At 37.0% G+C, this 15,075-nt stretch overlaps 4 protein-coding genes across 4 annotated transcripts; 1 reads left to right on the top strand and 3 right to left on the bottom strand.

The window, feature by feature from the left end:
• Positions 1 to 1,907: 1,907 nt before the first annotated feature.
• BESB_058260 (cytochrome b) lies at positions 1,908 to 2,966 on the top strand (the record flags this gene model as incomplete). The annotated part of the gene is made up of 2 exons (XM_029364240.1): positions 1,908 to 1,922; positions 1,986 to 2,966. The coding sequence occupies 2 exons, from the start codon at positions 1,908 to 1,910 to the stop codon at positions 2,964 to 2,966; spliced, it is 996 nt and encodes a 331-aa protein (XP_029214932.1).
• Positions 2,967 to 3,955: 989 nt separating this feature from the next.
• Positions 3,956 to 5,443, bottom strand: BESB_058250 (uncharacterized protein; the record flags this gene model as incomplete). Its single annotated transcript, XM_029364239.1, has 1 exon — positions 3,956 to 5,443. One exon carries the CDS (start codon positions 5,441 to 5,443, stop codon positions 3,956 to 3,958), a length of 1,488 nt encoding a protein of 495 aa, XP_029214931.1.
• Positions 5,444 to 5,479: 36 nt separating this feature from the next.
• BESB_058240 (cytochrome b) lies at positions 5,480 to 6,026 on the bottom strand (the record flags this gene model as incomplete). Its single annotated transcript, XM_029364238.1, has 2 exons — positions 5,480 to 5,923; positions 5,988 to 6,026. 2 exons carry the CDS (start codon positions 6,024 to 6,026, stop codon positions 5,480 to 5,482), a joined length of 483 nt encoding a protein of 160 aa, XP_029214930.1.
• Positions 6,027 to 6,110: 84 nt separating this feature from the next.
• On the bottom strand, positions 6,111 to 6,524 carry BESB_058230 (cytochrome c oxidase subunit iii subfamily protein; the record flags this gene model as incomplete). Its single annotated transcript, XM_029364237.1, has 1 exon — positions 6,111 to 6,524. One exon carries the CDS (start codon positions 6,522 to 6,524, stop codon positions 6,111 to 6,113), a length of 414 nt encoding a protein of 137 aa, XP_029214929.1.
• Positions 6,525 to 15,075: the final 8,551 nt, after the last annotated feature.

Genomic DNA, 15,075 nt, shown 5'->3' with positions numbered 1-15,075 from the left:
CACCACCCCACTGGACTGCTTAAGACAGCTAAAAGTGTTGGATTTCAATATCCTACTACATTAAGATTATTCCACATCGGTTATGTTCTAGGCGTAATATATGGATTCTTGTTCTCACTCATCTTAACAGCGAGAAAACTACTACTCAGATGCTAGTCTAATCAGTAGCATCGTACTTGGAGTTATCATCTCTGAGACAGGATTATTTATCAGCTTTTTCTGGGGAGTATATACTACGAGTTGGACTACTGGTTTAGATCTTGAAGGTCTTTGTTTACCGGATCCAAGTTCTCTTGTGCTTTTCATGACCATCATGTTAAGTGCATTAGCAGAGCATAGTTAAGATGATAACTATTGTGGATATAGAACCAATTGAACACCATGTATTAATATAACAAAGATAATCAGGGTAATCTGGTATCCTTCTTGGCATAACGTTGAAACCAAGTATATGCATAGGGATGAAAATTAATAAGATACTACCTAAGAAGACTACAAACCAGATGCTTAAATATGGAGAAGCACCGGTATTTACATGGAATAGATTTACAGTATCTCCGAACATATCTCTGCTATAGAAGATAAAGCCACATATAGTAGCTAGTACATGCACCAAGAGGATAATACGAAATGGAAATGAGCTACAATATAGTATGTATCATGTAGGGGCAATATCCATACCAGCGTTACCCATAACTACACCTGTAGTACCACCTAGAGTAAACAATAGGATAAAACTAAGAGCAGCCCATAGATCTACAGTTCTTGTAGTTGTATGGCTAGCCATATAGGTACCTAACCAGTTGAAAAATCTTAGTACCGGTAGGAATTGCAATCATAATAGTCATAGCAGAGAAATAAGCTCTGGTATCTACCTCTAGACCGACTGTCATCATATGATGTGCCCATACTAAGGAACCTAGAATAGAAATACAACCCATAGCTAAGATCATAGATTGTCCACCGAAGACAGATCTAGCAGCATACATAGATAATGTCTGCGAGACTACACCAAAAGCAGGTAAAATTTAGAATGTATACCTCTGGATGTCCGAAGAACCAGAATAGATGTTGATAAAGTACACTATCACCAGAATACATAGAATCATAAAATTCAGTGTTTACGTGTAGATCAAGAAGGATCATAACTAATCCACCAGTAAGGAATAGGTAGAGTGAAGACTAACATAAGGGCAGTAAATATGATAGCCCAGATATATAGAATATAGTTCTTAGCACCAGCATTAGAACCCATGAAGACGCAAGTACCAAGGAAGTTAATAGAACTTAAATACTACTAATTCCTAGTACTGCAAGACCTCCGATAATCCAATCAGTTGCCTCTGGATTTAACACCATCAAGCTAGTACTTAGTGGAGGATACATTGTCCAACCAAGACCACTACCAAACTCGGAACAAATACTTTGAGTTAACAACACAGAACCTAATGGTACTAGAAAATAGGAGATCGCGTTAGTTCTTGGGAAAACGACTTCCGAACCACCAATATATATTGGTACAAAGAAGTTACCATATCCTCCGTACAAAGCAGGCATTAAGAACATAAAGATCATAGCTAGGCCATGTATCGTTATTATCACATTATAAGTAGCTATCGTCTCTGTACAAATGATCCGCGATCCAGAACTGTATAACTCAAATCGAATAAACAAAGACATTATAGTTCCTAGAATACTGAAGATGACTCCGGTTATGAGATACAGACAACCAAGTTCTTTATGATTGCAGTACACCACCACCCCACTGGACTGCTTAAGACAGCTAAAAGTGTTGGATTTCAATATCACGGTAATCATGTTTGCTTGGAAGCTGGAAGACGGAATCGTTATTAAGCGCCAGGTAGTCCTGGACACTGAATCCATGAGCGTGAACATTGGATGTCACCATGGTTATAGTTACGGTACATATATAAAATCTACAGTACGATTTGAGATTTGTTACGTGACGAGCGGTGTGTTTTAAGACTAGTTTACATGCGCTCATTTTAATATGTAGTTATTTAACGAAGTTCTATTGTGCTAGCATGGTTTCGAGAACACACCAAATTTCCATGAGTCTATTCCGGGCACACCTCGTCTTTTATCGGTGTGCTCTCAATCTAAATTCATCTTATAACTTTGGTTTCTTAGTTGCAATTACCTTTGTACTCCAAATAATTACAGGTATCACTTTAGCGTTCCGATATACTTCTGAAGCATCTTGTGCATTTGCTAGTGTTCAACATCTAGTTAGAGAGGTAGCAGCAGGATGGGAATTTAGGATGTTGCATGCAACAACTGCTTCTTTCGTCTTCTTGTGTATCTTAATACACATGTCTCGAGGTATGTATAACTCCAGCTATAGTTATTTAACTACTGCTTGGATGTCTGGTTTAGTTTTATATCTACTTACTATAGCCACTGCTTTCCTCGGTTATGTACTACCATGGGGACAGATGAGTTTCTGGGGTGCTACAGTCATTACTAATCTCCTTTCTCCAATACCATATTTAGTACCTTGGTTACTCGGTGGATACTATGTATCTGATGTAACATTAAAACGATTCTTTGTATTGCACTTTATATTACCTTTTGTAGGTTGCATTCTAATTGTATTACACATCTTCTATTTACATTTAAATGGTTCTAGTAACCCTGCAGGTATTGATTCCGCACTTAAAGTAGCCTTCTATCCTCATATGTTAATGACCGATGCTAAATGTCTATCCTATCTAATTGGTTTAATTTTCTTACAAACGGCTTTTGGTTTGATTGAATTATCGCACCCAGATAACTCCATACCAGTGAACCGGTTTGTAACTCCGCTTCATATCGTACCTGAATGGTACTTTTTAGCATATTATGCGGTGTTAAAAGTAATCCCATCCAAAACCGGTGGTTTGTTAGTATTTATGTTATCAACATTGCTCAATGAAATATCAACAACGATGAAACTTATTTGTTAACATAACAACATAGAAGGTAAAGCTGGATTACGTTCAAACTTTACACTGGATACGTTTCAATGTTAACTTACTAAATTACCATGGGAGCGAAGAGAATCTAATATGTAACTCCGTTCATGGAATTCAAAGAGCTTTCACTGATTTATATTATGAAACGTGATTAGTTCACCTAGCCAACACGATCCGGTGTTTGGGAATAATTATCCCTATTTAAGGGATTGATATGTGCTACAATAACACAGTCTGGTACGAAGTCGAAACAAGGTAGTTGATGGTGAACCAGTGGCTGAACAAACCTTTTTATTGATTATGCTGACTTTTAGTCCCGAGAAACTACAGTTCTGCTTAAACTGAGGAGTCAAGTAGGTACAAACCGTACAAGGATTAATTATGTCCATCTGTGCATCTAAGTTGAGACTATCGGTTATATATTTTAGACGCTAACTTCCCGGCTAAACTTTGACTTATTAAACCAGCCTGGGATCATAAAAGTACTATGTATGGTAAGATTGAGCGTGGACTATCGAATGAAACAATGTGCTCCAACGCTTAGTCTAAGTCTCTAACATACCTTTTACCTACAACTGTACGGAACGTAACAAACCTCCAGGCAAAGAACTTGGTATTCTGTTCTAATTCCCCGTGGTAAACACAGTCAACGAATGGCGGAAGGAGCATTCATATGTTATGCAGTGTCTTAGGAGAGATACTCTAGATTTAGCATTCATCTACAGCTACGGTAACTGTTGTGTTTAAATAGCGGTTAACCTTTCCTTTTCCTTACGTACTCAGGCATGCAATACCAATCAGATAACAACTGAAGCTAGACTCCATGTTACACTTACTAAAATGGGATTCCTAGGTTGATATAAACTACCTTTTTCTGGGGAGTATATACTACGAGTTGGACTACTGGTTTAGATCTTGAAGGTCTTTGTTTACCGGATCCAAGTTCTCTTGTGCTTTTCATGACCATCATGTTAAGTGCATTAGCAGAGCATAGTTAAGATGATAACTATTGTGGATATAGAACCAATTGAACACCATGTATTAATATAACAAAGATAATCAGGGTAATCTGGTATCCTTCTTGGCATAACGTTGAAACCAAGTATATGCATAGGGATGAAAATTAATAAGATACTACCTAAGAAGACTACAAACCAGATGCTTAAATATGGAGAAGCACCGGTATTTACATGGAATAGATTTACAGTATCTCCGAACATATCTCTGCTATAGAAGATAAAGCCACATATAGTAGCTAGTACTGCACCAAGAGATAATACGAAATGGAAATGAGCTACAATATAGTATGTATCATGTAGGGCAATATCCATACCAGCGTTACCCATAACTACACCTGTAGTACCACCTAGAGTAAACAATAGGATAAAACTAAGAGCAGCCCATAGATCTACAGTTCTTGTAGTTGTATGGCTAGCCATATAGGTACCTAACCAGTTGAAAATCTTAGTACCGGTAGGAATTGCAATCATAATAGTCATAGCAGAGAAATAAGCTCTGGTATCTACCTCTAGACCGACTGTCATCATATGATGTGCCCATACTAAGGAACCTAGAATAGAAATACAACCCATAGCTAAGATCATAGATTGTCCACCGAAGACAGATCTAGCAGCATACATAGATAATGTCTGCGAGACTACACCAAAAGCAGGTAAAATTAGAATGTATACCTCTGGATGTCCGAAGAACCAGAATAGATGTTGATAAAGTACACTATCACCAGAATACATAGAATCATAAAATTCAGTGTTTACGTGTAGATCAAGAAGGATCATAACTAATCCACCAGTAAGAATAGGTAGAGTGAAGACTAACATAAGGGCAGTAAATATGATAGCCCAGATATATAGAATATAGTTCTTAGCACCAGCATTAGAACCCATGAAGACGCAAGTACCAAGGAAGTTAATAGAACTTAAAATACTACTAATTCCTAGTACTGCAAGACCTCCGATAATCCAATCAGTTGCCTCTGGATTTAACACCATCAAGCTAGTACTTAGTGGAGGATACATTGTCCAACCAAGACCACTACCAAACTCGGAACAAATACTTTGAGTTAACAACACAGAACCTAATGGTACTAGAAAATAGGAGATCGCGTTAGTTCTTGGGAAAACGACTTCCGAACCACCAATATATATTGGTACAAAGAAGTTACCATATCCTCCGTACAAAGCAGGCATTAAGAACATAAAGATCATAGCTAGGCCATGTATCGTTATTATCACATTATAAGTAGCTATCGTCTCTGTACAAATGATCCGCGATCCAGAACTGTATAACTCAAATCGAATAAACAAAGACATTATAGTTCCTAGAATACTGAAGATGACTCCGGTTATGAGATACAGACAACCAAGTTCTTTATGATTGCAGTACACCACCACCCCACTGGACTGCTTAAGACAGCTAAAAGTGTTGGATTTCAATATCACGGTAATCATGTTTGCTTGGAAGCTGTAGTCATTATAACTATTGATTTAGTATAAGCATAGAACCAATCCGGTAGTAAGATATACGATAGTAGCTAATCTACCATATAAGATATAAGTCGCTTGTGGAATAGCACTACCAATAATAATCAAGAAGATCATACTGTATACCCAAATAATTACCCATCCACTGACTACATTTCGAGTCATAAAATGTTGTCGTATCAACATTCGAGTATTCAAAGCTCGAATTTCAGATAAAAGAGCTAAGTTAATGAGAGAGGACATAAATACTAACAAACCACCGGTTTTGGATGGGATTACTTTTAACACCGCATAATATGCTAAAAAGTACCATTCAGGTACGATATGAAGCGGAGTTACAAACCGGTTCACTGGTATGGAGTTATCTGGGTGCGATAATTCAATCAAACCAAAAGCCGTTTGTAAGAAAATTAAACCAATTAGATAATATGGTAGATAGGGAACAAACTGTCTCCAGACGTTCTTAACCCAGCTCACGTATTACATCTGACGGTGAACTAGCGTTCCTAACTGAATCTTGTTCAATAACAAGGGAGTAATGAGCCGACATGGAGGTGCTGATACAATCCGAGGATTAGAACTCCAATATTATCTGACCTGTTATCCCCGGCGTACCTTACGACCGTTATATGATTTAGAGATAGAATGTAATGTGGATTAATATCCACATGGTTTCTACAAAGTGTAGATATAAAATAGTGAATGGTTCTGTAAAGATCTTGCATAACATACCTTTAGATTTGCTTAGCATTATAGAGCTTGTAGGCATGTAAGTAACTAAAGAACTATAGATACTTTGAGTGAAGAATACAAGGATAGCTCCAACAATAACATGGCTAAAATGTATACCAGTTAAGATGAAAAGTCCATTACCAAATGCATTATCATTAATATAAAGAGATAGTCCTAAGTATTCCGTACAGACTAACATTAAGAAGGCGACTACCAAAGTGAATGTCATGATATTCGTACAGCTTGTATACAAATGTTGGTTTTTCAAATATACGCTGGATACCACTATACTTAATGCACTTAACATGATGGTCATGAAAAGCACAAGAGAACTTGGATCCGGTAAACAAAGACCTTCAAGATCTAAACCAGTAGTCCAACTCGTAGTATATACTCCCCAGAAAAAGGTAGTTTATATCAACCTAGGAATCCCATTTTAGTAAGTGTAACATGGAGTCTAGCTTCAGTTGTTATCTGATTGGTATTGCATGCCTGGTGACTTAGAATATGATTCTTATTAATGGGAGCACAGTTCCCTGGGTATCCAATCCAGTGCTCTGCCTTGGGCATTGAAACTAACCCACAGTTCAACCCTGTATTATAAAATCCAGTAGACTCATGTCCTTGTCGTTTATATAAATCTATTAATGCTTGTCAAGTTCCTTGTATCTAGTTAGCTCACTGCGTACTTAGGATCAGACCAAAAGAGTTCACTAATGGTACTAGAAAATAGGAGATCGCGTTAGTTCTTGGGAAAACGACTTCCGAACCACCAATATATATTGGTACAAAGAAGTTACCATATCCTCCGTACAAAGCAGGCATTAAGAACATAAAGATCATAGCTAGGCCATGTATCGTTATTATCACATTATAAGTAGCTATCGTCTCTGTACAAATGATCCGCGATCCAGAACTGTATAACTCAAATCGAATAAACAAAGACATTATAGTTCCTAGAATACTGAAGATGACTCCGGTTATGAGATACAGACAACCAAGTTCTTTATGATTGCAGTACACCACCACCCCACTGGACTGCTTAAGACAGCTAAAAGTGTTGGATTTCAATATCACGGTAATCATGTTTGCTTGGAAGCTGTAGTCATTATAACTATTGATTTAGTATAAGCATAGAACCAATCCGGTAGTAAGATATACGATAGTAGCTAATCTACCATATAAGATATAAGTCGCTTGTGGAATAGCACTACCAATAATAATCAAGAAGATCATACTGTATACCCAAATAATTACCCATCCACTGACTACATTTCGAGTCATAAAATGTTGTCGTATCAACATTCGAGTATTCAAAGCTCGAATTTCAGATAAAAGAGCTAAGTTAATGAGAGAGGACATAAATACTAACAAACCACCGGTTTTGGATGGGATTACTTTTAACACCGCATAATATGCTAAAAAAGTACCATTCAGGTACGATATGAAGCGGAGTTACAAACCGGTTCACTGGTATGGAGTTATCTGGGTGCGATAATTCAATCAAACCAAAAGCCGTTTGTAAGAAAATTAAACCAATTAGATAGGATAGACATTTAGCATCGGTCATTAACATATGAGGATAGAAGGCTACTTTAAGTGCGGAATCAATACCTGCAGGGTTACTAGAACCATTTAAATGTAAATAGAAGATGTGTAATACAATTAGAATGCAACCTACAAAAGGTAATATAAAGTGCAATACAAAGAATCGTTTTAATGTTACATCAGATACATAGTATCCACCGAGTAACCAAGGTACTAAATATGGTATTGGAGAAAGGAGATTAGTAATGACTGTAGCACCCCAGAAACTCATCTGTCCCCATGGTAGTACATAACCGAGGAAAGCAGTGGCTATAGTAAGTAGATATAAAACTAAACCAGACATCCAAGCAGTAGTTAAATAACTATAGCTGGAGTTATACATACCTCGAGACATGTGTATTAAGATACACAAGAAGACGAAAGAAGCAGTTGTTGCATGCAACATCCTAAATTCCCATCCTGCTGCTACCTCTCTAACTAGATGTTGAACACTAGCAAATGCACAAGATGCTTCAGAAGTATATCGGAACGCTAAAGTGATACCTGTAATTATTTGGAGTACAAAGGTAATTGCAACTAAGAAACCAAAGTTATAAGATGAATTTAGATTGAGAGCACACCGATAAAAGACGAGGTGTGCCCGGAATAGACTCATGGAAATTTGGTGTGTTCTCGAAACCATGCTAGCACAATAGAACTTCGTTAAATAACTACATATTAAAATGAGCGCATGTAAACTAGTCTTAAACACACCGCTCGTCACGTAACAAATCTCAAATCGTACTGTAGATTTTATATATGTACCGTAACTATAACCATTGGTGAACATCCAATGTTCACGCTCAATCTTACCATACATAGGTACTTTTATGATCCCAGGCTGGTTTAATAAGTCAAAGTTTAGCCGGGAAGTTAAGCGTCTAAAATATATAACCGATAGTCTCAACTTAGATGCACAGATGGACATAATTAATCCTTGTACGGTTTGTACCTACTTGACTCCTCAGTTTAAGCAGAACTGTAGTTTCTCGGGACTAAAGTCAGCATAATCAATAAAAAGGTTTGTTCAGCCACTGGTTCACCATCAACTACCTTGTTTCGACTTCGTACCGACTGTGTTATTGTAGCACATATCAATCCTTAAATAGGGATATTATTCCCAAACAACCGGATCGTGTTGGCTAGGTGAACTAATCACGTTTCATAAATACAATCAGTGAAAGCTCTTTTGATTTCCATGAACGGAGTTACATATTAGATTCTCTTCGCTCCCATGGTATTTAGTAAGTTAACATTGAAACGTATCCAGTGTAAAGTTTGAACGTAATCCAGCTTTACCTTCTATGTTGTTATGTTAACCAAATAAGTTTCATCGTTGTTGATATTTCATTGACATGTTGATAACATAAATACTAACAAAACCACCGGTTTTGGATGGGATTACTTTTAACACCGCATAATATGCTAAAAAGTACCATTCAGGTACGATATGAAGCGGAGTTACAAACCGGTTCACTGGTATGGAGTTATCTGGGTGCGATAATTCAATCAAACCAAAAGCCGTTTGTAAGAAAATTAAACCAATTAGATAGGATAGACATTTAGCATCGGTCATTAACATATGAGGATAGAAGGCTACTTTAAGTGCGGAATCAATACCTGCAGGGTTACTAGAACCATTTAAATGTAAATAGAAGATGTGTAATACAATTAGAATGCAACCTACAAAAGGTAATATAAAGTGCAATACAAAGAATCGTTTTAATGTTACATCAGATACATAGTATCCACCGAGTAACCAAGGTACTAAATATGGTATTGGAGAAAGGAGATTAGTAATGACTGTAGCACCCCAGAAACTCATCTGTCCCCATGGTAGTACATAACCGAGGAAAGCAGTGGCTATAGTAAGTAGATATAAAACTAAACCAGACATCCAAGCAGTAGTTAAATAACTATAGCTGGAGTTATACATACCTCGAGACATGTGTATTAAGATACACAAGAAGACGAAAGAAGCAGTTGTTGCATGCAACATCCTAAATTCCCATCCTGCTGCTACTCTCTAACTAGATGTTGAACACTAGCAAATGCACAAGATGCTTCAGAAGTATATCGGAACGCTAAAGTGATACCTGTAATTATTTGGAGTACAAAGGTAATTGCAACTAAGAAACCAAAGTTATAAGATGAATTTAGATTGAGAGCACACCGATAAAAGACGAGGTGTGCCCGGAATAGACTCATGGAAATTTGGTGTGTTCTCGAAACCATGCTAGCACAATAGAACTTCGTTAAATAACTACATATTAAAATGAGCGCATGTAAACTAGTCTTAAACACACCCGCTCGTCACGTAACAAATCTCAAATCGTACTGTAGATTTTATATATGTACCGTAACTATAACCATGGTGACATCCAATGTTCACGCTCAATCTTACCATACATAGTACTTTTATGATCCCAGGCTGGTTTAATAAGTCAAAGTTTAGCCGGGAAGTTAGCGTCTAAAATATATAACCGATAGTCTCAACTTAGATGCACAGATGGACATAATTAATCCTTGTACGGTTTGTACCTACTTGACTCCTCAGTTTAAGCAGAACTGTAGTTTCTCGGGACTAAAAAGTCAGCATAATCAATAAAAAGGTTTGTTCAGCCACTGGTTCACCATCAACTACCTTGTTTCGACTTCGTACCGACTGTGTTATTGTAGCACATATCAATCCTTAAATAGGGATATTATTCCCAAACAACCGGATCGTGTTGGCTAGGTGAACTAATCACGTTTCATAAAACAATCAGTGAAAGCTCTTTTGATTTCCATGAACGGAGTTACATATTAGATTCTCTTCGCTCCCATGGTATTTAGTAATTTAACATTGAAACGTATCCAGTGTAAAGTTTGAACGTAATCCAGCTTTACCTTCTATGTTGTTATGTTAACCAAATAAGTTTCATCGTTGTTGATATTTCATTGACATGTTGATAACATAAATACTAACAAACCACCGGTTTTGGATGGGATTACTTTTAACACCGCATAATATGCTAAAAAGTACCATTCAGGTACGATATGAAGCGGAGTTACAAACCGGTTCACTGGTATGGAGTTATCTGGGTGCGATAATTCGACATAGCTGTGATGTTAAGGAGCATAGGAGATGCTACACGCCTTAATTGGTACTGCATTGATATAATTATCGTACAAGCACTCAGCTAGTTATTGAGAGACACTCACGAGCCCAAAACCATAACTTCGTAATCTCAATGGTTTGTGATAGAACCATAACACAATGATCTTTACACAGTTTCAACCCTGTATTATAAAATCCAGTAGACTCATGTCCTTGTCGTTTATATAAATCTATTAATGCTTGTCAAGTTCCTTGTATCTAGTGTTGATGTACAACAGACGCTCTCCTTGTTCCACTACCTAACCATAATCTATTGTTCCAGATATTAAGGAATGTACGCTTCACTACACAACGTTATGCCAAGAAGGATACCAGATTACCGATTATCTTTGTTATATTAATACATGTGTTCAATTGGTTCTATATCCACAATAGTTATCATCTTAACTATGCTCTGCTAATGCACTTAACATGATGGTCATGAAAAGCACAAGAGAACTTGGATCCGGTAAACAAAGACCTTCAAGATCTAAACCAGTAGTCCAACTCGTAGTATATACTCCCCAGAAAAAGGTAGTTTATATCAACTAGGAATCCATTTTAGTAAGTGTAACATGGAGTCTAGCTTCAGTTGTTATCTGATTGTATTGCATGCCTGGTGACTAGAATATGATTCTTATTAATGGGAGCACAGTTCCCTGGGTATCCAATCCAGTGCTCTGCCTTGGGCATTGAAACTAACCACAGTTCAACCCTGTATTATAAAATCAGTAGACTCATGTCCTTGTCGTTTATATAAATCTATTAATGCTTGTCAAGTTCCTTGTATCTAGTGTTGATGTACAACAGACGCTCTCCTTGTTCCACTACCTAACCATAATCTATTGTTCCAGAATAAGGAATGTACGCTTCATATAACTACACAACGTTATGCCAAGAAGGATACCAGATTACCCTGATTATCTTTGTTATATTAATACATGGTGTTCAATTGTTCTATATCCACAATAGTTATCATCTTAACTATGCTCTGCATTAAGTATAGTGGTATCCAGCGTATATTTGAAAAACCAACATTTGTATACAAGCTGTACGAATATCATGACATTCACTTTGGTAGTCGCCTTCTTAATGTTAGTCTGTACGGAATACTTAGGACTATCTCTTTATATTAATGATAATGCATTTGGTAATGGACTTTTCATCTTAACTGGTATACATTTTAGCCATGTTATTGTTGGAGCTATCCTTGTATTCTTCACTCAAAGTATCTATAGTTCTTTAGTTACTTACATGCCTACAAGCTCTATAATGCTAAGCAAATCTAAAGGTATGTTATGCAAGATCTTTACAGAACCATTCACTATTTTATATCTACACTTTGTAGAAACCATGTGGATATTAATCCACATTACATTCTATCTCTAAATCATATAACGGTCGTAAGGTACGCCGGGGATAACAGGTCAGATAATATTGGGAGTTCTAATCCTCGGATTGTATCAGCACCTCCATGTCGGCTCATTACTCCCTTGTTATTGAACAAGATTCAGTTAGGAACGCTAGTTCACCGTCAGATGTAATACGTGAGCTGGGTTAAGAACGTCTGGAGACAGTTTTTTCCCTATCTACCATATTATCTAATTGGTTTAATTTTCTTACAAACGGCTTTTGGTTTGATTGAATTATCGCACCCAGATAACTCCATACCAGTGAACCGGTTTGTAACTCCGCTTCATATCGTACCTGAATGGTACTTTTTAGCATATTATGCGGTGTTAAAAGTAATCCCATCCAAAACCGGTGGTTTGTTAGTATTTATGTCCTCTCTCATTAACTTAGCTCTTTTATCTGAAATTCGAGCTTTGAATACTCGAATGTTGATACGACAACATTTTATGACTCGAAATGTAGTCAGTGGATGGGTAATTATTTGGGTATACAGTATGATCTTTCTTGATTATTATTGGTAGTGCTATTCCACAAGCGACTTATATCTTATATGGTAGATTAGCTACTATCGTATATCTTACTACCGGATTGGTTCTATGCTTATACTAAATCAATAGTTATAATGACTACAGCTTCCAAGCAAACATGATTACCGTGATATTGAAATCCAACACTTTTAGCTGTCTTAAGCAGTCCAGTGGGGTGGTGGTGTACTGCAATCATAAAGAACTTGGTTGTCTGTATCTCATAACCGGAGTCATCTTCAGTATTCTAGGAACTATAATGTCTTTGTTTATTCGATTTGAGTTATATCAGTTCTGGATCGCGGATCATTTGTACAGAGACGATAGCTACTTATAATGTGATAATAACGATACATGGCCTAGCTATGATCTTTATGTTCTTAATGCCTGCTTTGTACGGAGGATATGGTAACTTCTTTGTACAATATATATTGGTGGTTCGGAAGTCGTTTTCCCAAGAACTAACGCGATCTCCTATTTTCTAGTACCATTAGTGAACTCTTTTGGTCTGATCCTAAGTACGCAGTGAGCTAACTAGATACAAGGAACTTGACAAGCATTAATAGATTTATATAAACGACAAGGACATGAGTCTACTGGATTTTTATAATACAGGGTTGAACTGTGGGTTAGTTTCAATGCCCAGGCAGAGCACTGGATTGGATACCCAGGGAACTGTGCTCCATTAATAAGAATCATATTCTAAGTCACCAGGCATGCAATACCAATCAGATAACAACTGAAGCTAGACTCCATGTTACACTTACTAAAATGGGATTCCTAGGTTGATATAAACTACCTTTTTCTGGGGAGTATATACTACGAGTTGGACTACTGGTTTAGATCTTGAAGGTCTTTGTTTACCGGATCCAAGTTCTTCTTGTGCTTTTCATGACCATCATGTTAAGTGCATTAGCAGAGCATAGTTAAGATGATAACTATTGTGGATATAGAACCAATTGAACACCATGTATTAATATAACAAAGATAATCAGGGTAATCTGGTATCCTTCTTGGCATAACGTTGTGTAGTTATATGAAGCGTACATTCCTTAATATCTGGAACAATAGATTATGGTTAGGTAGTGGAACAAGGAGAGCGTCTGTTGTACATCAACACTAGATACAAGGAACTTGACAAGCATTAATAGATTTATATAAACGACAAGGACATGAGTCTACTGGATTTTATAATACAGGGTTGAACTGTGGGTTAGTTTCAATGCCCAAGCAGAGCACTGGATTGGATACCCAGGGAACTGTGCTCCCATTAATAAGAATCATATTCTAAGTCACCAGGCATGCAATACCAATCAGATAACAACTGAAGCTAGACTCCATGTTACACTTACTAAAATGGGATTCCTAGGTTGATATAAACTACCTTTTTCTGGGGAGTATATACTACGAGTTGGACTACTGGTTTAGATCTTGAAGGTCTTTGTTTACCGGATCCAAGTTCTCTTGTGCTTTTCATGACCATCATGTTAAGTGCATTAGCAGAGCATAGTTAAGATGATAACTATTGTGGATATAGAACCAATTGAACACCATGTATTAATATAACAAAGATAATCAGGGTAATCTGGTATCCTTCTTGGCATAACGTTGTGTAGTTATATGAAGCGTACATTCCTTAATATCTGGAACAATAGATTATGGTTAGGTAGTGAAACAAGGAGAGCGTCTGTTGTACATCAACACTAGATACTGCTAATACCACTGTAGAGGTATAGTATATAATCCCTGCCCGGTGCAGTAAAATGTAAACGGCGGCTGTATTATGACGGTCCAAAGGTAGGTAAATCCTTGTCGGGTAATTATCGTCGTGCGTGAAAGTTGGTCCGACTCTTCACATGTCGTTTATCTAAAACTTTCTTAAATAGAATTATCTTTGAATATGAGGATCCAGATGGCCCGACGGTTAGACCCTGAGCACCTTTTACATCCCTTAAATCATATACAGGATCAAATCTTCCTTGAGCGACTCGACAGGCACTAGAGATAGCGTGAAAGCTCTTTGATTTCCATGAACGGAGTTACATATTAGATTCTCTTCGCTCCCATGGTATTTAGTAAGTTAACATTGAAACGTATCCAGTGTAAAGTTTGAACGTAATCCAGCTTTACCTTCTATGTTGTTATGTTAACCAAATAAGTTTCATCGTTGTTGATATTTCATTGACATGTTGATAACATAAATA

This window comes from Besnoitia besnoiti (assembly GCF_002563875.1).
Source record: "Besnoitia besnoiti strain Bb-Ger1 chromosome Unknown contig00048, whole genome shotgun sequence".
Classification (NCBI taxonomy): domain Eukaryota; phylum Apicomplexa; class Conoidasida; order Eucoccidiorida; family Sarcocystidae; genus Besnoitia; species Besnoitia besnoiti.
The sequence above is the reverse complement of the archived record's forward strand: the minus strand, read 5'-3'. Positions and strand labels throughout refer to the sequence as shown.